Below are 24207 nucleotides of genomic sequence, written 5' to 3' on the forward strand. Positions count from 1 at the left end.
TTATCAAGGATTTACGAACAACTATTATGTTTAGCATCAGTTTATTATGGCTGTGATGAAATAATCTATCCACATATATGTTTACAAAACTTTTGCGACATTCCGACTCTTAATACGGCAGTCATTCGTAAGCCAAAGTTATAAAAAATGATTGTTTTAAGTATCAATAAATAATTTTATGCCACGAAGAGAAGATTGAAAAATTAAACTCTTTTATGATTTATTAGATATAAAAAATTTATTTTTTTATAACTTATGAGTGTAAACGGTCGCGTCGCATCGCAATAAATAGTAAATAATATATAAAACCAAGTACTAAAATATAATGTCATAATGTGTTATACACTACGCAGAATTACGGCTGTTATAAAAAAAATATATATGTATATTATATACATATACAAATTTTTTTTTACTCTCAACATTATGTAGGACATTATTCTTTTTAACTCATACTCATATTTTTCTTCAAACAAAAAAAATGCGAATCTATAAATGAGAGTAAAGAAAAATATAAGTAAATAAAAAAGAAAAATGAAAACGTATTTTGTTGATAGCTTTAATATATATATATATATATATATATATATATATATATATATATGTGAATGAATAAAGCTGATGTTCCAGACATTATTACTTTCAATATTATTTTGTTACTTTATATAGATACCATAAGAACGGAAATTTAAAATAAGAATAAAAATGAAAAAAAAATATCTATATAATCCAAAGCAATTCACCCGGATGCTATAACTCTCTACTTTGGATTTCCGATACTTTCATTTTGTTACACGAAGTAATAATACGAGTTTTATCGAGTTGCGTAACTGTATCACAGTGGCAAGCATCGAAAGATTCAATTGACGATCAAAAGCTTGTAGCCATAAAATATTAAACACTATTTTTGTTGCAGTTTTATGATAACAAAAGTAGATTCAGGTTAACAGAAAATAATTATTTAATAATATATTTTATCAATTGTTCGCATGATTAATTATTTTAATACCCAATTATTAAACTATCCAAGCTAGTATTTGAGAATTCCGATCAGCTTTGAATGCTTTTAAACGAACCGGAAAAGCCTAGATTAATATACGATGATTGAAATGACATATTAAATCCTATAGCTGGTGGTTATCAGCTTTATAGTTGATTTATTATTTATTAGTGAGTAACCAAGCATTATTTTATGTATTATTACATAAATTGTCAACGAAATTATTACGGTCATTCAGCTTTTTAATTAACAATTTCGTTGTATATATTATGTATACAAAATTCAATCAAGAAATTTGAAAATCATTAAGAAGATAATCGTTTTTTAAACTAATTATGAAAATTTTCGATAGGTTGTTTAGTCTTCCAAATCCTTTGAACTATCAGCTTAATAGTTATTTACACTTGTAGAATGATATATATATGGATTTGTGTATTTATACGGGTGGTTACATTAAGCTTACGTAACATCTTTACTCTGTAAATTACTACTTGGATTGAGTTTACTCAGCCGCTCCTTCTCTTTAGTCTTAAAGGTTTCTCTTTGTATGCAAAACATTTTTTACCGAAGAAATATACAGACTGATTTACGCTCAATCACTGTGTTTTATTCAAGACTTTAAAAAGCTTTTAGATACATCTTTTTAACCCTTAAGACATCGCAGAATTCCAGAATGCCGCTGGTCACGCCGCGGGAGACCTCTGCAATGTTTTATGCTTCTTAAATTTTTTCAAATTTATGTAACAGTCTTATTTGCATTCGCAAGGTATCAAAAAATATAGCAACATTGTGCGAAATTTTTTCTAAATAACTGCGATCGTGCTGAGAAATGAACGCAGCTTTTGCCTTTTGGTATTTTAAAAGACTTTTTATAAAATGCTATAGGAAGTTTGAAAAATAATTCTCAAAATGAAATTTTTTGGTTTGAGAACTAATTAACAATATTTTTTGTAAATTATAGAGAAATAATAAATTACCTGACCCCCTCATAATGTCACGGTCGAAGAGTTCATGTTTTTTTATTCTGATTCATTCCTTTTTTTGTTATTTTACAAATCTTTTTTATTTTGCACCCGGTAAAAATTACTTTTCATTTAAAAAAATAATGAAGTGAAGGATGGCATCGTAGAATTTTTTATAAAATAACATCCCAGTAAAAAAAGCAGACCACAGATTTTAAATGACGGTAATAAATTAAAAGTAAAAATACTTTTTCTTTGATTTTTTTAGTATTTCTGCATACAAAGAATGTTAATTAAAAAAATATTTATTTCATTTTGACAATTTTTTCGGAGCATTAATACCCCCCCCCCCCCTGATTTAATTTATTTTTTCGATGATGTCGTGAATATATTAAATAGTTACGCTCAAATAAAAAAAAAATGAGTAAAAGAAAAATTCCTCCCAGCGTTTTTGCCTCAGAGGATCCTGTTTTGCTCCAGTTTCCAAAAATAGTATTTATAATTATAATCAAAATAAAACATTCTACCGGTTAATTTTAGGCTCATGTTATTTTTTCAGTGATGACGTTTATTGTTTATTTACAAAAAAATATACGTGCTACTCATATTAAATATATGAATGAATGTTTGTATATTCAGTTACTTGAAAAAAAATATCGTATAGTTTCCAGCTTTCTGTTAAATTTTCATTACGTATTTTTAATTTGTGGTCTTTTAATTATTTGTACATAATTAATATTTGTTTTCATTATTTATAATTAGTGATGTATTAATGAACTGGCCTTTTTAAACATTGTATGGTATACTGGTATATATATTTATATATTTTTGGGAATAAATGATTTTCCCAAGTGATATTAATTAAAAGTCCGACGTTATCAGGAGAATAATTATTGTGATTTGAGAGAGAGAGAGAGAGAGAGAGAGAGCTGGAAAAATAATTATCACGACAGCTAGTATGATATGTTCATATGAATGTTGTCAAATAATTATCATCCAGCACTATAGGGTATTCACGTCTCTCCGCAGTTAATTAGATAATCAAATAATAATAGACCATAATTGTAAAATCATTCGTACACTACACGTCAGTTATTTTCCTGCAAATGCAATATAATTTATTATTTTCCGACCAATTATTCCAATTATTTATCCATCACTGGCATTTAAAACCAGTGAAATATTATTTATTTAAAAAAAAACTTTATTACATAAATTAAATTGCGGTTACATTAAATTATACATTATTTTGTTAATTTAATTTGGTTTTTGGTTAAGTGGACATAATATTATGACCCAGTTTTTTGGTGTGTGTCAAAACTGATGTTAAACACCAACATCACCGTGAAGTAAAAAAAAAATATATATAAAAAAAATGATAGAGAAGAAAAGGACTCGAAAAGTACGACGAGAGTTGGCAGCTTAATTTCGAACTTTGGCTCACGATTGTATAAACCCTGGTTTTCTCTTGTGATTATACATCTCTATATTATATACATATTATATATATAATTATATATATATATATATATATATATATATATATATATATATATAAAATGTGGAAACTGACTTTCTAGCCTAGTAACTCCCATGGAGGTTTTATATTCAATAAAAGTATGTCTGATATATTTATAGATGTTTTCAACAAATTAAAGCAAAAATACAAATATACGAATAATATATATATATATCACGTCATTAATTCCAAAATGACCTATTTATACGCCCTTTTGGCTTTGGTCTCTAAGTTTAAAACCAAAAGGGCGTATAAAAATATAAGTCCTTTTGGAATTAGTAACGTGATATATATATTTATCCCAGTATAGCCATATTAAAATTACTAAATTATATTTTTTTAATTGATTGAAGTAATATGGATCTTACAAATAACTATATTTCAGCAAATTATAATATCTTAATCTATTGAATTTATTTTAAACACTGAGAAACACCAAGGAAATTACTATCACAGTTATTGGTGTTTATTATATAATAGCATCTGGAGTTAAATTTAACCCCAGACACCGCGTCTAGGCTTCTAACGATTTTTTTTTAGTTTATTTATAATTGATAAATTGATAATTAATTTTCATTGAATTTATTTACAAAAAAAAAATTTATTTTGATAAATGAAAAAAAAAGGAAAATAGTTGAGCTGTGAAGAAAATGCAAGCTATTTTTTTTGCACAAGTAATTTAATTTTATATATATATATATATATATATATATATATATATATATATATATATATATATATATATATATATATATATATATATATATATATTTTGCAATAAGTGTCGCTAAAGGGTTACAGACATTACTGAATTTTCCGTTTTAGAAAATATCTCAAGGATTTAACAGTAAAATATTCTAAAGAGAATTTTACTCTGCAGCATTTTCTGTGAGAGTAAGAGAAGTAGATCGTTTCTTCGGCTGAATGGTCGTAATCGTTTACTCACAGAGTAGAGAGTACCGTTTGCCCTTCCTATAATATTCACATTTGAATGTACGATCAGACGTTATCGTGTTCGGGTAAAATTGCTTCAAAGGTTTATATACTTGAAGCTTAATCGCTTTGAATAAAAATTCAACTTTTTTTTTAATATACTTCAGATAAATTATTCCATTTATTTTATTTCTGAGAATAAAAAAATATAAAATAACAATTATTATTTCAACAAAAGAGTCTTTGTCATCTCAATGACACAAATTTCACTGGCTAACAAAAAGATAAGTTTTATACGTTAAATACAACCGATCAATACTGCATTATATTTTTTACTTCGATGTCGCATATACTTTTGAAGCTTTATTTCTTTTGTTAAAATTTTGCCGTAGTATAAAATAAAATATTTCAAAGTTAAAGTTTAACATTAATGATATGATAATAAAATATAAATCGAATGAAAATAAATGATATATTTTGTGTATGAGAGAAAATATCAAAGGACTTAAAATTCACCGTGAATGAACTAAAACTAATGCTTTCAATTCCCGCGTAATGAGGCTAATAAATCGACTCTCTGTTTAAGAGTACAAGTGAAAAATGTTTAAATTTAATAATTTAGTATTGGTCTAAAAAAAATTAGTTTACTGAGGCAGGTAAAAAAAAAAGGAAATTTAATTTAGTGTTGGGTGTGAAAGAAAAAAAAAATTATTTGTGTAATAATAAATTAAATGAAAATTACTCAAAGGGAGCTGCTACCTTTTGAACAGCTAAACTTGAGCAAGAGTGTACATCAACTTGATTAACTATTTTTTTATTAATTATACAAAATTAAGTAATTAATCACCGATAAAAATTTGACTGGGTTGATTAAAATAATTTAGGCGTTTTTGAAATTATCGTTTATTTGTTGTGTGTCAGTTAGTTGAGATTTTATGGTCATTTATAAATTTGCATACAGGTTTGTTAATTCTGCGGTTGCACTCATCTCAGTGTACTTTTATTTAAAAATAAAAATTTGAAAACGACCAATTTTTACAAACTTGAAAACTAGTAAAGTAGGAGACCTAGTACTCGATCACTCATATATTTGTATACCTATATTTAGTAAAATTTAGCAAATATAGATATTGAAAACTCGTAGAGTGATGGAGTACTAGTTCTCTCATCGGGTACTAGACCTTTTACCTTAAAATATATTAAGTATATATATTTCCATTTTCCTTCAAAGATACTGCCCCTCAAAGGGTTCTTCATTTACTGACGTTGATAAAAACCAAAGTGTTTTAATTAAATATATAACAAAAAAAGGTAAAAAATGTTTTTAATTAGAATAAAATACTATTCAGATGATGTAAAAAAATGACAACGCGTGTACTTGATTAACTTTTAATTTAACTTTACAATATTCATTAGTTTTGATAAATTGTTTTATTTTTTCACTTCATGAACCAGCTTAAGGTTTTAGTCATCATATTGTTATTAGTTAATTAAAATAATTAATAGTGTTAAAAAATTTTCATAAAATATTATTAATTATGAGTACACAGCATCTCTTTACAGAGATTTCAAGTTCCCTGCGGGTCGTTATCTTCAACTCACGGTGCATCTGCCTCTGTTCTGGATAAGACGCGATGGGTATGTAAATCCCATTCTGATTAACATTCACGTATCACTGACAATACACCACTACCAATATCACACTACCCTCTACCTCTATCCATAACTGCATATATATATGTGGGCGTCCATGTATACATATATAACCAAACACCATCATATACATATTGCTCTATAAGCCAGGATCTATATCTAGGGCAACATCACCATAACTACTCCGCGATCTGAGTGTCACATCACGGAATATATATTACAGGTCGTAACACCCATCGAACGGTATTTGCATCATACAATCATCCGAAAAGTTTTATGATGTTGTACTTCTACACACAATATATATCACTCTTTTTTTCATCCATACGTTTGGCAAAAAAAAAAATAAATTAATAAAAATAAAAAAATGATCTATTTTTCGTGATGGGAGCATTATTAATAAGTTCGATGAACATTGAAGTCATCGATTTTAATTTATGTTAAAATATATATGTCTATACGGGGATTACATATATATATATATATATATATATATATATATATATATATATATATATATATATATATATGTATGTATTAAGTACTAAATCCAATCTACGGCAAACTTACGGTAGAATACATTAAACAAACTATTCACCCTATTTCCTCTTTACTCGACCGTCAACCGTTATTTCCACGATAAAGCTATGCTAAACTTTGTTTTCACACTGGCTTTGTGAGTTAAAAAATAGCGGGTTTTATTTCGAGACGTCATCTTGAGTCGAAGTCCTAAATCAACTCACTTACTATCACTACCTACTACTTTTTGCCACAAATACTATATATATAAAGCTCAATAGTACACTATAATACCACTTTAACAATACTATTTATATATAGTAACACTTTCTACTATAACACACATTGCTATACAGGATACTTTTTAGTTTTACTAATGCTTTTCGCTTTGTATCGACAGATTTAGAATTGTAAAGAAGCTAAAAAGCTCGAGCTTCTATCTATAAAATAACACTATATTTAAAATTATAATTTACTTATTTTATAATTTAAATTTTAAGTAAAAAGTTTAATCTACATAATTTAAAATAGTGTAAATGTGGGTATTATCGCGGTTGAAAATACACGCCTGGCATGTAGAAAAGTATTTTTGATATGCAATTGAAGATGTCCACTTTCTTTTTTGTATTCAATGTTAAATTAAAATACAATTTTTTTAAAATAAAAAAATAATATTTCTATAGAACTATACACGGAAAGAAAATTATGGGGATGGGTCCTATAATTTTGTGGAATTATTTTCCATATCATTATAGGAATGGTCCCTATAATTATAGGAAGACTTTCTTTACCATTATGGGAATCATTCCTAATATAATATTATGGGAATGGTTCCCATACTATCATGAAAATATTAATTTAAAGAAAAGTGTAAAAATCACTTCTACAATACACAGAAATATTATTAAACATAAAAACAAAAATTCAAACATTAAAAAAAAAAATCGCATTTGGCAAAAAACATCAAAATGTTTAACAGAAATTTTTAGTCGACGCAGAACATTCAAGAAAATTCACATTTCGGAAATACAAATTTAAATTTTGATAAAATCTCAAATTTTGAAAAAATTTCTACACTATTTTACAAAAAAAATTTTTTATGATATTATGGGAATAGTTTTCATAATTTTCTTTCCGTGTAGGCAGTTAATAAACAAAATACTTGAGAAATATATTATTGGTTATTATTAAAATTTGATAAGTTATCATACACATAAGTATATATGTATATATACTTAAATGATAATATAAGTATCTAGGAATTTAATTGAATCTCATAAGACTGTAAAAAATTAGGAGTAGAATCGAAGTGATTACGGACTTAATTCAAATCTGCATTCACTCCGATTTGAAGTTTGAATTTTAAAATAAGGTCCCCCTTAGAGTGACTTTTACTCTAAGGAGATTGAATAAATACAGGCATCTACTCTGCATTAATTATAAGTTGGGTAAATTTTTAATTTAGAAGAAAAAATAAAATTATATTGTAAAAAAAAAATTTCCTTGCGAAAAAGTTCTTTCATGTTTAAGACAGCTATTATTTTAGAAAAAAGTAGTACAATAACCGGATAGTAATAATAATAATAACTATATTGTTCGAGATTAGTTATTCATTATTGAATGGTTATTCAAAAAATTTAAAACGAAAAAAAATTATAATGCTTTACAAAATTATTAAACTCAAAAGAGTAGACTGAGAAAAGTAATTTATGAGTTCAATTAAATCGTTTGCTTTATAGATAATTATTTGAAATGCGGAAAAATTTGCTAGATCAAATGCTCAGCTACTTTGCTCAAGTAAATTTATTCAAGGAGGAATGATGATTTATCCTTTCAACTGAAATTTCCTTCTCCCAGTGTAACCGCAATAATTTTCCAATTACCCAATTGAAAAATCTATTTTTAAAAAATGAATTTATCGTTAATTATAAAAGAATGTAAAAAAAGGAGACCAAAATGTGGATATGAAAGTGTCAAGACGCTGAGTTGAGTTAAGTCTAAGATACTTGGCATGCTTTGATGCCCTAACATTCAGGCGGTATAGAGTTAAGCTTAAACAGAGCAAAAGTTAAGCTATATCTTCTTTAGTGATGGTAGTACTTGTCCCTCTTATATAGCCTCGCAATATGGTACTTTCATTTAAGCTCTGTAGACTATCACAACTCGCTAAGAGACGTCAGCGAGTAACTCCCATAGAAGCTTTCTTAGTGTTTAGTGTTGTGTGTCGAGAGCTAAAACTTTACGTATGGAAAAACTTTTTTAGTGTATAGGTACTTCTGTTTCTGTACTAAATCCCATGTGGAAGATTTTATTATAAATTATAAGCCCTCTTGTATTAATTCAGCTACATTTTGTGTACCATTTGGGGATATTCAATAAAAAAGGGAAAATAAAGGGATACTGAAATCTATTGAAGATAAAAAAATGTATCTCAATATCGATAAAATCTTCAATTATATCTTTTTTATTAAATCCACAATCTAAAATCAATTTACGAGAAAACTTTTTCCATTCGAATGTTTTATTTGATTGAGATATCTTTTTTAAATTGGATTATTTTATACACTAAAATTAAATAAAAAAAAATTAAATCCTTCAAAAAAAAAAAAAAAAAAAAAAAAATAACGTTTACTCCAATCACTTTTATCGTCTTTCTGTGTACGAAAAACGATCTTTGTAGAAGTTTTCAAAAAAAAAAATTTTTATTTCAAAAAAGGATATGCTTCTATATAAATATAAATCTAGATAATTTTTTATAACGTTCCAAGTTTTTTTAAAATGAAATTTATTTTATCTAGAATGATATCAAGTTTTTATAAGTTCAAACGTATATTTATAACTAAAAATTAAAAAAATGAAATTCAAAGGAATAACATCACAATTTAAAAAAAAAACACTAATCTTTAGCTTTATATAAATTAGTAAAAATGAATTTTTTATATTAAATTAATATCAAAGACTATCCTTTAATGTAATAAAAAAAAATGATCTAGAAGATACTTTCAGAATTTTTCGCTAAAAAAATTCACATGTAAAAAATTCCTTTAAGAGTTTTTTTATCTGTTGTACAAAAAAAGTTTATTGAAATATTACAAATCTCAAGCGCGAACGCGCTGTACCTTATGATCGAAATTATTTTTTCGACTAATTTACTTTAGTTAAATTATCTCTGCATCCTTTTGATTATAATTCAATTCTTCTGAAGATAGATTAAATTCTACGCTAGTAAAAAGAAAACTTTTGACGTGATATTGAGTGCACTATTCATTATTCCATTAATTTTAAATAAATTATTGAAAACCAAAAAACCAGTGCTGTCAATTGCCCTGTACAAATTTTTGTAACCATGATAACTTGAAAAATATAATAAATTGGCCTATTTTTTTTTTTTTAGCTTTGTATTTTTTGACGCAAGAACTCTTTTGAAAATTAGTATCTAAATCCTTTATATTTAATTGTTGTTAATAAAAAACGTAAAACTGGTGATTTATAAAAAGTTTAGCTGCCATTTTTTACTTTCACATTATTATTTCTTTTTTTCCTCCACTGACTACTGGCAGCAGCACTAGTATGACAGTACAATTAAAACAGAAAAAACGACATCTACCAAAAAAGGCGGGATAATTTAAAAAAATTAAAAAAACTAACAATTGAAGTATGCAACTAAAAAAAAAAAACTTGTATTTTACAGTCAGTATTCATTTTACTTGGGTTTGCTAGCATGCATAACCATGTAATAAAATAATTACCTTGTAATTTGATAAATCATCAACCGTACAAGCGAGTACAGCTTCCCTCCCCACAGGTACTGTCACATTTGATATCGGCAATACAAAGGTCGGTACTTCTGAAACATATTCACATCATCAAGACCACCGTATCAAGATTCATTCAACAATGTATCGCAATATATATAGACTATCATTATCATTATCATTATAGTTATCAACTACATTGTCCAAAATCCTCGCCGAGCGAGCCCACATCTTCGGCGCCGTCAGTTTCGTATCACAATATCATCGATAAACGCCACATAATTATAATAAAATTCAAATTGATCTTCTACTATTATATTACCATAAATAATACGTTTATATTATGCATACATAGAGCTTGTGGTTATACAAAAGAAAAATAACGTGACTGAGATGAATAAAATTTTTCGCCAGTGTCAGATAAAAATGTGATATTCACTTGCAAATATCCCAGCCATATTCTTATGTAGTACAAATACATTTATATAGTGACAAAATGTAAATTTATATACAGTAACCGTAAAAACACATAGCTATGTTCACAAAGTAAATATTGCTTTTATCCGACCTTTTCAATAATCTAAGTCTTGTATTCATGGAAATCCCTTATAAGCAGGACATTTGAGATGTAGATGTCGCTGTTATAGTTGTAGCTGTTGTTGCAGCAATAGTAGTAGTAGTAGTAGTAGTAGTAGTAGTAGTAGTAGTAGTAGTAGTAGTAGTAGTAGTAGTAGTAGTAGTAGTAGTAGTAGTAGTAGTAGTAGTAGTAGTAGTAGTAGTATTAGTAGTAGTAGGAAGAAGGAGAGAAGGATACTCTACTAAGGTTGAGAAGGATATCAGGCTGTGCACTAACCGATAAGCACTGATCCCAATTACACGTCAGGGAGCAGTTTCCCTAGCTGAGCGGATCACGGATTACTCACTCCAGCTTCAGTATTACTGCTTGTTATTTAGCACTTGATACTCACTACTAAAAGTCGATATAGCAAATATTACTCAGGAGTACTATATGTATGTAATAATAATGATGATAATAATAATTTAGTTTTAGATGTTATTAAATAGCTAGTGGTGAAAACCAATATATAAAAATTATTGTTAGTTAATTGGTTAGTTGAAAGTAGTTTCGCTTAACTTGAATTCTGGATTAAGTTGCAGTAGTTAATAATGTTGATGGGATAATAGTAGGAGGAACTAAAGTAGTAGTAGGAGTAGTAGTAGTAGTACCTAGTTGATTTGAAATAAACTTTCAGTTAAATTGTAAAGTTTAATGAAAACTTTTATGAACATAATCCAGCGTGTTGCGTTTTACATCACGCATCAATACACTTTCAAACTAATGACAAACTTTATAGTTTAAACTTTTTAAATTTTTATAGACAGCTAATTAATTTTGAGATGTTTAATTAAATCATAGCTGGATAAAATTATATAATTTATATTTACAATCCAGTTTTGTTTATTTTAATATCAACGTGACTCGGATTCCTTGAACGGGAGATGAAAAAAAAGGGGAGAAATTGTTGAGGGTGAGTTTGAAAGCTGCTCAAGTGTTAATAATTGATAATGTTAGATGATGTATTTATTTTATAATGAAAAGGTTTATCTTACATATTTTTGAAAGACTTAATATATTATATATTGTGCTGTACAAGTTTTGGGAAGTGATTAATGATTTTAAGACTTAAGATCCTCAATTATTAATTATGTGTTACTTCATAAGAAGGAACTAAATTTTCTTACATACAGACGCTTGTAGTTTTCTGTCTACTCTACTTGCGAAAAATTCAAGTTTAAATTTAGATAACTCTATAAGAGAACAGGCCTTGTGAAATTAAATATCAATTATTTAATTTGATTATTTACTGGGGTATTGAAGTATACATTTCAATAAATATCCATTAATTATGACTATTTGGCAATTTATTTTGAATATGTCATTATGACATTATCATTTATAATGAATATATTAAAGTTGCTAAATATAAACATTTAAACTTATGATGAATTAACGGTTGTTTTAATAAAATCAAAATTCAGTTTATGTTTGATTGAATATCTCGCTAATTAACTATAATCATCAGAGCAGTTAAATATATAGTTTACTATGGTAGAAAAAAGTTGGGTCAAATAATTGTTTTTTTTTTTTTTTTTTTTTTTTTTTTTTTTTTTTTTTTTATATTCAGGCAAAATGAAATATTCTTCGAAAAGACTAAAAAAAGTTTTTCAATACTCCTACGTTCAAAACTTAATATTCAAGTCGTGTGGCGCAAATAAAATAGGCCTTTTTCTCGATAATTGATGAAACTATCGAACGATACATGAAAATCAGCTTTTTCACTTTTCAGCATGATTTTGCTGTGCTGAAAAGTAATTTGCTTTAGGAATCATATAGACAGAAATAGATAGAAAAAATCATCTTTTTGTACACTCTTATCTCCTTGTTTATGTACCTGCGCACATGTAACTCAAAATTAAAAATACTGTAGTGATTGATCGAAAAAATTGTTCGAGACGTATGATTAAAACGAGGAGTTTGGTATGCTTATATCGTTAACGCTTCTCTTAGGTTATGTTATTAGTCTACGTCCGCGCGCAAGGACGCGTGTGTCGTTTTTCATATATTTATTTTAATGTATATTTTCGTGTTGTTTGCATATATTTTTTTGTTTTCAACCAATCATGTTACGAATAGTTTGGCTTCACATATTTTTCATGTCTATTATAATATAGGGACACTATCAACAAGAACTCTTACGCTCTCGTTTGTGTGAGAAAGATTTCCGTACCTCAAGAAACCAGAGTTTCAACTCAGAAATTAGAACTAAATTTTTGACATCTCGATGACTTACAGTTTATATAAAAAATTTTAGTTCAACTTTTTAGCTCTCATATACGTAAAACATCATGAAAATTCAACGTAAAATTAAAGCTGATATTTTACTTCATTTATATGTTATTTTACGTTTGGAAAAGAGCAGGAAATGGAAATGGAATTTTTCATGGGTACTAGACGTCATCGAGATGTCAAATGTTTCATATCAATTTTTGAATTAGAATATCGATCATCTAGAGAGTTCTTATCGAAGTCAATTTTTGCTACCTTAAATTTTGATTTCACATATACGTGAAATACCTTCTGCATATCTACCAAAAATTTTTGAAGATTCCATTTTGTCTAACCTTTCCTTATAAGTCATGGTTTCAAGTGAGAAAAGTATTTCGAAACTATTTAACAATTAAAGGGGAATTATTTTCGAGTAAATTTATATACGCGGTTGTTACAGTCACGCACAAGGTAAATAGCAAAGGATACTATCGAGAATTCAATCGCGATAAGTGTATATGTGTGTATCATATGATGTGCTCATGCCACTTGGCTCGAGTAACTCGATAATTCAACATGACGTTACCCACAGGGATTGTTACCGAAGGGATTGCTGAAACTAGTATAAAGCAAGCAACCCAGCAACCAATTAGAACTATAGCTTGAGAGTATAAACCCTCATGATCCATATTTAACAATATCATGTGTATATAATGATCCGTGTTGTGACAACAATAATTAATGAACAAACAATAAGCATCACGTAACACAAAGTGTGCGAAATTTGTAAAGGTCTTATTTGGTGTCACCAATTTTTAACATTTTTTCATTAACTTTGTTTGCTTGTTTCCTCGTTTAGTTGTGTAATAAATTAAGCAAGTTTTTAATTGTTAATTTTTTTTTTTTTTGGTATTCCATTATTGAATAAACGTAAAACAATATTGCCGAAAATAGTTTATAGCTCGGAAACTTTTAAAGCGCGATAAAAAAAAAAAATGACTAAATGTACACAGCATCTGCTTCGTATTCTATCATCGTCAAGAAGCCGTGCGATTCTTTAAAAAGCAAAGTAATTTTCTGGAGAGGCTGATAATTTAATCAGTAAGAAGGTATAATGCTGCTTAATAGATTAAAATGATTGATGTAAGTGCTTTTATATAAATATATGTATTTATATATATTGAATTTAGTTTTTATTTGCTAAAGTAATTGCTTTGTCGGAATAAATTATTTAAGTAGTCGGGAATCTTCTTTAGGTTTTTTTTATTTAAGTTGACTATAATTTAAAACTTTAAGTCACTTAGAAAATAATTGAGATTAATTTGTAAATAATTATACTCATTGTCGGGAAATAATAATAAGTTTTTTTTTTTTTTTTTGATAATAATTATGAGCGCCACATTTATTTAAAAACATGAGAAAAACATTTGGGAAGTTAGATTTAAATATAAATAATAATTGTTCCCATGAGTGACTTTAATATATTAAAAAAATTTTGCTAGACTGTTGACTATAAGATACAAGCAAAACTTTTTTTATCACCTACTAAAATATGAAAAACTAGTGTACAGGAAATTAGTGTTAAAATTATGGGATAAATTGTTTGTTAATGATTATAAATTTTTTTCATTAATATTACTTATGATAATTGAATTTAAAATTTTTTATTGTGGGGCAATTATTTATTTATTAGTGAAAAACAGAGTGAAAATATATCGAGTAAAAAATGTATGTATCAAGTTTCGCGGACAGCGTAATTTGAATTGAATTCGCTTTGTGAAATTTCGAGACTAAATAACGCTTTTGAGTTAACATAACTACAATCTAATGAGTTTATCTCGGTTGGCATTGCCTAGTCGGGGGCGGTAGTAGTCAACGTAGTTAATTAAACTTTTTTAAATTCTAAACCACACACAATAAATTACAGAGAAAACTTTTAATTAATCGATAAAAGGATTTTTAAACTGAATTTAATGCATTCTCGAACAGAATTAATGGTTTCATTATTTTTATTATTATTTATTTAATTAAAATATGAGGGGGTGTGAAAAGGAGCTCTCTGGAAAATTGAGCTTTTTATCTCGTACTCGATAAAGATTCTACTTTTCACTTATATTTGAAAAATGTAACAAGTATTTTATTGTCATTTGAAAAAAAATTTCTTTTATTTTTAGATGATAGAGGAGCTCAAAAAAAAAGTGAAAAAAATGATTTTTGTCACCGAAATTTACTTGTACTCTATTTTGCAAAATTTTTCCCTAATTTAAAAATTCATTTTTCTAATGAATGAAAAAATTTCATACTGTAAAAAAAAATGCGGAGTGAAAATGTATTAGATCTGGAGTAATTTCGGAGTAAATGCAGCGAATGACTTGATTTAGTTCATTCCCTAGGAGTAAAATTAACTTCTATCGGGAGCTTATTTTAATATTAAAGCCCGAATCAAAGTGAATGTGGATCCTATTAAAATCCAGATCACTCTGAAATCACTTGACTGAAAAAACCAACTCCTTATTTACTCCGTATGTGAAGAAATTTTTTTTAAAACCTCGGAACTCCGAGTGACAGAGGGAATTCGGATTGAAATAAAATCCGTAATCACTCCCGATTTTATAGAGTGTAAAATACCATGCGATTAAATAGCATGTATGCGAATTCACGGGTCCATTATTAATAATGATTATATAAATACATAAAATTTACGAGGTTTTATATTACTTAATAAATACCCACGATGAATCAATTACGGTATTACGGAATTATCGTCACGGGTGCACTCCAATCTCGGCTTATTTCCATTTTAGTCAATAGCCCGCCAGTATTTGCAGATGGAGTCTCATAAATTTCAAATGGGCTAAGTACTGTGTTTACTCAAAAGCCTTTCACCACTACTGTAATTCAACCGTTCAATGACATGTTCCTGGTTTATTATTTTTATTTTGATTTTTTAAATTACACTTAATAATTCAACTCTACCCATGTCCGTTACAATAAATTAAATGATTAAATTCTTCGTTTACTCTTTATCATTTTAATGTATTGAGTTAACTGATGGTAACTAAGTGCATCAAGTAAGCTCAATTCCAGTCTTGAAAATGTTTGATTTGATTGACCGCTTCACTTTAGAGCTTAGCTTTGAGTCTGAGTATCGATTGTTCGCCATTTTCGTGGTTGCTTTGATCAAGTCGGCCGTTATACCCATATATCAGGTACACAATAAATTATCGATTTATTGCATTATTTTAAATAATAATATTTATTCTCTTGGATTAAAATTTTATTATTTTATTATTTTTAGATCAATTTAATATCCATGCAAATATTTTTATTTACGATAAGCAAACTGGGTCGCATCACAAAAGTCCGATCATGGTAATTTTTTAAAACTATTTACGGGCTTTTTAGTCTGCAAATAATTATTTCATATCAATATAACCCAGTTACAGGAAAAATCAACAAGGCAAAAATATATACGGAAATACACAAAAATAAGTGAAAAAAAAAAAAATTATCGTTAAAAATGTATGATACTGAAGTTAGCCAACGTCTAATAATTTTTTGATTTTTTTTTCAGAATGATAAAATTTAAAAAAAAATATTTTAAAAAATTGCACCTATAGTTTATTTAATTTTCTACATGTGCATATTTTTTTTTTTTTTTTTTTTTTTTTTGGTTTATTTGTCGTAAAAAAATCCGAAAGTAATTAATCCCGTTTACTTCAGGATATGAGTGTGAAAGTAGCTGACAATTTATAGTTTTTTTAAATTTTGGAATAAAGAAAAAAAGTGTAAGTAGAATAAAATTCAAACATGCATACGTAGACAATTGAAAATTTAGTACACGTATTTTCTGTAATTTCTTTATTTTAATTAAATTATTTATTTATTCAAAACATAAATTGTCTCATATCTGCAGTCACACTCATCTTCAGAATCATAAAAATTTCATGTGGCCCTATTTGCCTCTCTTAAATTATTTTTTATGAAAAACTCAAGTTAGCTTATTTATTATCGAGGTTGATTTGCCCTCTTCCTTTCTCTTTCAGAGAAAATTGATATTCTCGGTAACAATACCCTTTTTTTATATCAGTATATTTTAGTTCAAAAAGTAATCTAATATTTTATTAACGCTATCGTGTATGATTAATTAACGCGAGAGTTTATTAGTTAAATGTTTACTTGAATTTCATAGAGCAACACAGCAAGCAAGTAACATGAGACATTCTCACGTTTTCAGTAATAAGTCACAGATAATAATCAAGATGGTCTATTTACATGTTAAGTGAGGGCAACAGCTTACGTAGTTCAGCAATATATCTACGGAAACACTTAGTATTAATCGATATAAATTCGATGACCATTAGCCCATAATTTTCCGCTAATGCTGTTAACAATTACAAGCTAAAACAAATTTGTCTAGTCCGTTTAATTGTTTTTGTTGTTTGCTGATGCAGTGGTTAATAAAATCACACCAACTCAAACATAAAATTGCAAATGGCAACGAGGATTTTATGTTTTTTAAATGCAAGATAATTTACATCGGTAGTTGGTTTTCTTTCAATCACGGAACACCGTTCGAATAGACAATTCTGTAAGCCACGGTATCTGTAATTAGAGGAGCTTTAACTTTATTAACATATTCATGAGTTTCAAAGATGCTAGTGCTTTAAAATTGCTGTCATTTATGTATACATATATATATAAAAACTAGATAATTCAGGTCTTGGATTATACACGTCGGCAATATGAATATTCAAATTCACTAGAACTTAACTTTTGTCTTATTAAGTTAATTTTATCATTTGCTTATATTTAAATAACAATAAACAATAATTACGTAAAACTTTATTATTTACTTATTTGTCATTAACCTTGCAAGCATACTTGGAATTTTTTTTTGTACTATTGTCACCTCAGATTATTTCGAGAGTAATTACGTTAGAAGGATTTCAATTTTGACAGAAAAAATGGGACACCTAAAAATTTTGTTAAAGGAAAAATAACGATTTCTCAAAAATAATTTTCAATTAAGATTCATTACTCTGAACATTAATTTCGGGAAAAAATCAAAATTGTAGAATTATTTTTAAAATTTTTTTCACGTCCATATTTTTATTTAAACTTATTCATGAATCATCTTCTTGCTAAATTTTGTTAAAAATTTTAAAAAATAATTTTATCACTTTATCTAAGCTACCCCGGATAAAAATATTTGGCGAAGAGCTGAAACTATCGAATTTTATTGAAAGAGGCCTAAATTTTGCCTAAGCTGAAAAACTTTACTGAAAAAGGCTAAAAATGCACTGAAATTTTATAATTTTTGATAAACATGCCGATAAATTGAGACGATTTTTTTCAGCCATAGTATTTTTGCACATAAAATTATAAAACTTAAAATTTTCTAATTTTTGTCTTCGACTTTATGTTCACGAAAAATTGACGAAAAAAATGCATATTGTCTTCATTAACCTCATTTTGTCCAGCCTTTCCCTATACAGTACTAAATTAAAATAAACAATAGAACAGAACATTATAACTGCCAAAACCACTTACTGACCTTTTCCAACTGAGAGAAATTTCAGTACAATGCTGCTATATCAACAAAATAATTATCGCATGCGCAATCTACCTTTTGTTGACATACTTATGTATGTTTTTTGAACTTTTTCTACAATGGCTAGTATACTTTCGAAGAATGGAGTATAAATACTAATGTATTGGTAAAGCTGCCTGCGGCTCGTGTACCAATCGTAATCATGACACTATACATATACATACTTTACTTATTCAAACAAGTTGCATTAAGCACAATCATTTCACTCTTAGACATTTTCAGCTGTCATAAACCACAGAACTTTAACGAAACTTGAGATTCAACACTTTATCAAAACGTAAAAAAAAAATTTGCAATTTAATGGATGGTAGATTTTCCTTTGACATGATCTCAAACTTTAAAATTAAACTCACTGAAACATTGAAAGCGCAATTATTCGAATATGCTTGAATTTCATTTCTTCTAATTACTTTTTTTTTTAATCATTATCATTAAAATTTTCTGATGATGTACAATGCTGGTGATTTCGTATTTTAAATAAAACACAGAACGTCGAATTGAAACCTTTATAAATTGAAGTGAATTGTTTGTAGAGCAAGTATCTATTTGTGAAGCAAATATTTATATACGTATACACTCCGTTGTCTTATGTCTTATTGAAGGACATTAGCAGCTGGTTTCGTTGACATATGTGCGGCAAGATTACCTTTAGAACCAACTATACTCCTCTAGAGAGATTTGGAACTGTTCACAATGTACCAATATCAATTACCCTTAGTGACCATCTACTCCACCCACAAACGTCTGTTATCCCCTATCCTTACGGGACTATGTCCATGTTCATTCCACTCGATCTCGATACACACCCTAAATTAACTAAAACGGATTGCAGTACTCTAACTCCAAAACACATCCGTCTATTTAGCAATCAAATATTTCTTTACTCATTCTGAGATTTACGTAACGTGTATTCTACTTTATTAGACCAAATTACTTTTTATACTATTAACATAACATAACAATCATCTATTTACTTTTTTGACTTTTGACTTTCATTTATTGATGTTGTTATTAATGTATAAACACACAATATCATTGAACGTCATAAATTATAATGTATTATTTTGAAAAAAAAAAAAAAAAAAAATTGTCAGTGCTGAAAAATTTATTGTTTGAATTTATAAATCAAGAAGGTTTGTATTAATCATTGAAGGCCGAACTTTGAATTATGATGCTTATGATTGAACTAAATTCGTGATTAGCTAATATAAATTATAACGGTACATTCTACGAGGATTGCAATTTCCGGTAGAATCTATTGTACTTGCATACAATCCCATTGATTTTACTTTTTATTTTTTTTATTTATGGGTTTCTCTACTTGGTAATCTCGTGCAAAATTGAATTCATAAACCTGCCGTAGTTAATATGTGCTGTACGTTTTCACCTGATGTTACATCTGTGTTCTCTTTATTTGCAAACTCCGTATTATTATTATTATTTTTTATTTGTTACGATTTTTTTGTTTTCATTCTTTCGATATTATTATAGGTATTCATATTGAAATCGGAATTTTTAACCTATCAGATATATACTGGCACATGAATGAAAAGTTATTATATGAAATATGATATTTTTAAATATAACAATATAAAAATGGAAAATTCTGTAGAATGATGTTCTAGTCTTTGATCAGAACAAAACAATAATAATAATAATAATATCAACAATTTTTAATTACAATTATATTGACTGTCTATATATGAAATATATATTCAAAATGAGTAGATCGACAAAGGAGCTCGAAACAAAAGGGTTACCAAAATTGAAAGAGAAAACATGAACTCAACTTTAGTTGAAACAAAAAGATATTAACCACGAAGAAAAGTTGTTTTATATGTAACTGGTTGGTTAGAAAGTAAGTAATTAACTAAGTTGAATGAGTCACTTGGAGTTGGTAAAAATAAAGTTTGTTTCTTCTTTTCCGCACATTAACAATCCCTGAAGTTTTATCCACCTTCTAAAGCCTATTTCATTTTTCCATTTATCTGTTTATGTAGTTGTTATTTAATGAATTAATTTTTTTTTTCCAAACGTCCATAACAAATGTAAATTAAAATATATATCTCAAGTAATTTCGGCTGTCTCTCGATTACAATCAGTAAGCAGAAAAATTCACGATAAAAAGTTTAAAATGTAAAATTTTAAGTCAGCGAAAAAAGTTTAAAAACTTTTTTAAAAAATAAATTCAACGAAACTTTGTACCCACTAGTAGTCGTACTTTTTATTTTTTATTTTAAACTCTTTTCATTTCTCTTGCTCTCTCTTTCTCGTTTATATTTTTTTCTTATACATCGGAACACTATAAATTTGTCACTTGAATGTCCTATCGCAGAAACGGACGATTTGTTGAATGTCAACATTTCACCGTAAGACGGAATGCTAGAAAGCAAATTGTACAAAGCTTGGCAGAAATATTCAACAACTCACTCGACGATCTTCTGGAATAAGAAATTTTTATTTCTGCTCTTTTTATCATTTCATCCCATAGTATACCACCTTGATTCAATATATTGAGTCGTATCTGTGTATTCACTAAACGAATACTTTCGCAGAAGATAACAAAATGTCATTTCATCGATGCACACCTACATCTAACATATATCCATATTCAAAGGAAAAAAGCAAGTGCTTTTATCAACAACTTGTCATCAATGACATTCCGAGTTTTTTTATTCTGCATCAATCTTTATAACGGCTGTCAAAATCATTTAAAATATAAATCTATCATATATTTATATTGCTGAATGACGTATGCATATACAGATATATAGATTGCTATATTAAGCATCATATGTGACATATTCAGGATGAAAAAGAAATAGAGACATACAGACCTACACAGAAGTATTAATCATATGTGTCTGTACAAATTCATAGTCATCGTTTGATGGTGAGATTGCATTTGATATACTGGAAACATAGTAACTACTGAGCCTAATTGAAATGCGAGATATAACAAGATATTATATTCTATGCATTCTATCGCTCAATCGATACTTATATGAATCAGTATATAGTCAAGTGCAAGTAATATTATCTTAATGCTAATTAATATTTGTGACATTGCATCGTTTCAAGTAACTAGCTAATATTCGGAATTATTATTATTATTATTATTATTATTATTATTATTATTATTATTATTATTATTATTATTATTATTATAATTATTATTATTATTATTATTATTATTATTATTATTATTATTATTATTATTATTATTATTATTATTATTATTATTATTATTATTATTATTATTATTATTATTATTATTATTATTATTATTATAATTATTATTATTATTATTATTATTATTATTATTATTATTATTATTATTATTATTATTATTATTATTATTATTATTATTATTATTATTATTATTATTTCGTATAAGCTTACATAATAATAAGATGAAATTTCATATAAATCTCCGGCAGTATTTTACTAAAATTTTATATATATACGATGTATACAAATTTGAACTAGCATTTCGGTACATGAAACTCAAGCTCAGTTCCAGCCTTCATAATTCTCAGAAATCATTTTAGTTTGTTGCTGTCGGATGCGGTTTAATATCCCACCTAAACTGCGACAGGTATATCTTATATTGAGTGAAAGCACTGAGAATATATATTCTTCTTTCATCCCTACTTTCTCTTCCTAAATTTAAACTTGGCCTCCTATCCGTCTTCTTTGGGTTGCTGACAAACGTGCATACGCGAAGAAGAGATTTCCCTGATGAAATCGTCTCGAGGCAATTTCTATGGTTTCGTATGAGCGTGTATGTATGTGTATGGTTATACATACATCAGAAAAGGTTTTCTATCTTTCCTGAAATACCGCAAAAAGGTATGTATGTTAAAGAGCTTTCAGAAGAACTTTTAGTACATGCAAGTATGGATGTAGATGTATACGAAGCCTATGTAGTATAACGTAGTACAGTATACTATGCAAGAGATGGCTGTGATGTACTTATATCTCATGGAAAAAGATGTTCCACTAGTAGAGATTTTACGCACAGCCTTAGAACTCTCTAGAAACTGATGAGAATTCACTTTTTTTAACTTTTTATATATAGATATGTATATAAACATATGTGAATTTTTATGTATATGAATGCATCTTAGACAGAAAATGGATTGCTGTACATCATCGCATTCTTCACACTTTACGCCGCAATTTTTTTTACATACTTTCATTTGCCGAGTAATCCTTCTTGAAGAACACGGAAACCTATTTGAATCCACATGCTCTACACAATATAAAATCAAATTCTCTTATCATTTTTATCACACCATTAAAATATGAATACAATTATCAAAGTATAGTAATGGATTTTTTTAAAATATCTATTTTCTTCAACTAACTCTTCGTAAGTAGACCAGCGATTAAATCTCCAATGGAATTCAATTAAAATATTTCCCGCGGTATAATTAGTATTTATGGTTACTAAAACATTAAAAATACTTTTACAGTCACTTAACATAGCTTTTCAATTTATCGCATATTTTAACAGTTTTCAAGCGCAAAAGAGTGCGAAATATTGCCACTTTTCTCAATGCTTTGCATAACATTTTTTTTTCTCTCAACTCAACATTCACTCGATGCTCTCGAGCTTGAATAAGACGATTTGCTAGACAAAGGGATATTTCTATAGAACATAAAAAAAGGAGGTAAGGCTTAGTCTTGTACTAATACTTGGCTCTTTGAGAGTTTTATATATTTTTTTTTTTTTTTTTTTGTTATTGTTATAAAAATTTACCATATAACTTTTTTAAAAACTATTTTTTTTTTCTTAAATGCTGCACTGATAATTAAATTGGTACAAAACGTTTGAAGAAAAAATCTGACGGTAATTAAACTTGACTCTGTAATAGGATTCCTAGTCAAAGAGAATATTCTAGAGTTTCTGCATTGACTAACAATTAGCTGCTATTACCATTAACCCATGCGAAACTTGTACGAACGTTGCAGTCGTGAATACAAAAATATTCTTCTATGTGGTAATTATCTTTACCAGCACTCTATATATCTACATATACATAAGTGTGTGTGAAAAATTCATTTAAAAGAATCCTTTTTTTGAAAATGGTTAAAGTGTCGTTTATAACTTTTACAATTAATTGAGGTAATTTCAAATGCGCGGAATTGATTCTTACAAATTTTTTAGTTTGACGCCTTTATTCTGAAATTTATCTTCAAACTATTCTTCGAACCTTATCGTACACATTGAAGAAAGTTCGTTCATTTTTGATAAGTAGGACAGACTGGGGCATGACGGCCGATTTAAGCTGTTAATTATTTATTGTAGCTTTTGAGCACCAGGTCCAGATGGTTTTGATCAATTTTTAATAAATCCATCATAATATTCCCATAATTTATGTCTTTTATATTTTTTCAGTTGTAAGCTGGAAGTAAAATG

The 24207-nt window shown here is 27.5% G+C and overlaps 1 protein-coding gene across 1 annotated transcript in view; it reads right to left on the minus strand.

Annotated features, from left to right (window-relative positions):
- LOC103577560 (opioid-binding protein/cell adhesion molecule homolog) overlaps positions 1-24207 on the minus strand; it is a 79426-nt gene that overhangs the window by 17044 nt on the left and 38175 nt on the right. The window contains exon 2 of the mRNA XM_014444225.2: positions 10336-10433. Within this exon, the coding sequence (XP_014299711.2) occupies positions 10336-10433 (98 nt within the window). The remainder of the gene's footprint in view (positions 1-10335; positions 10434-24207) is intronic.

Source organism: Microplitis demolitor, chromosome 3, assembly GCF_026212275.2.
Source record: "Microplitis demolitor isolate Queensland-Clemson2020A chromosome 3, iyMicDemo2.1a, whole genome shotgun sequence".
Classification (NCBI taxonomy): Eukaryota; Metazoa; Arthropoda; class Insecta; order Hymenoptera; family Braconidae; genus Microplitis; species Microplitis demolitor.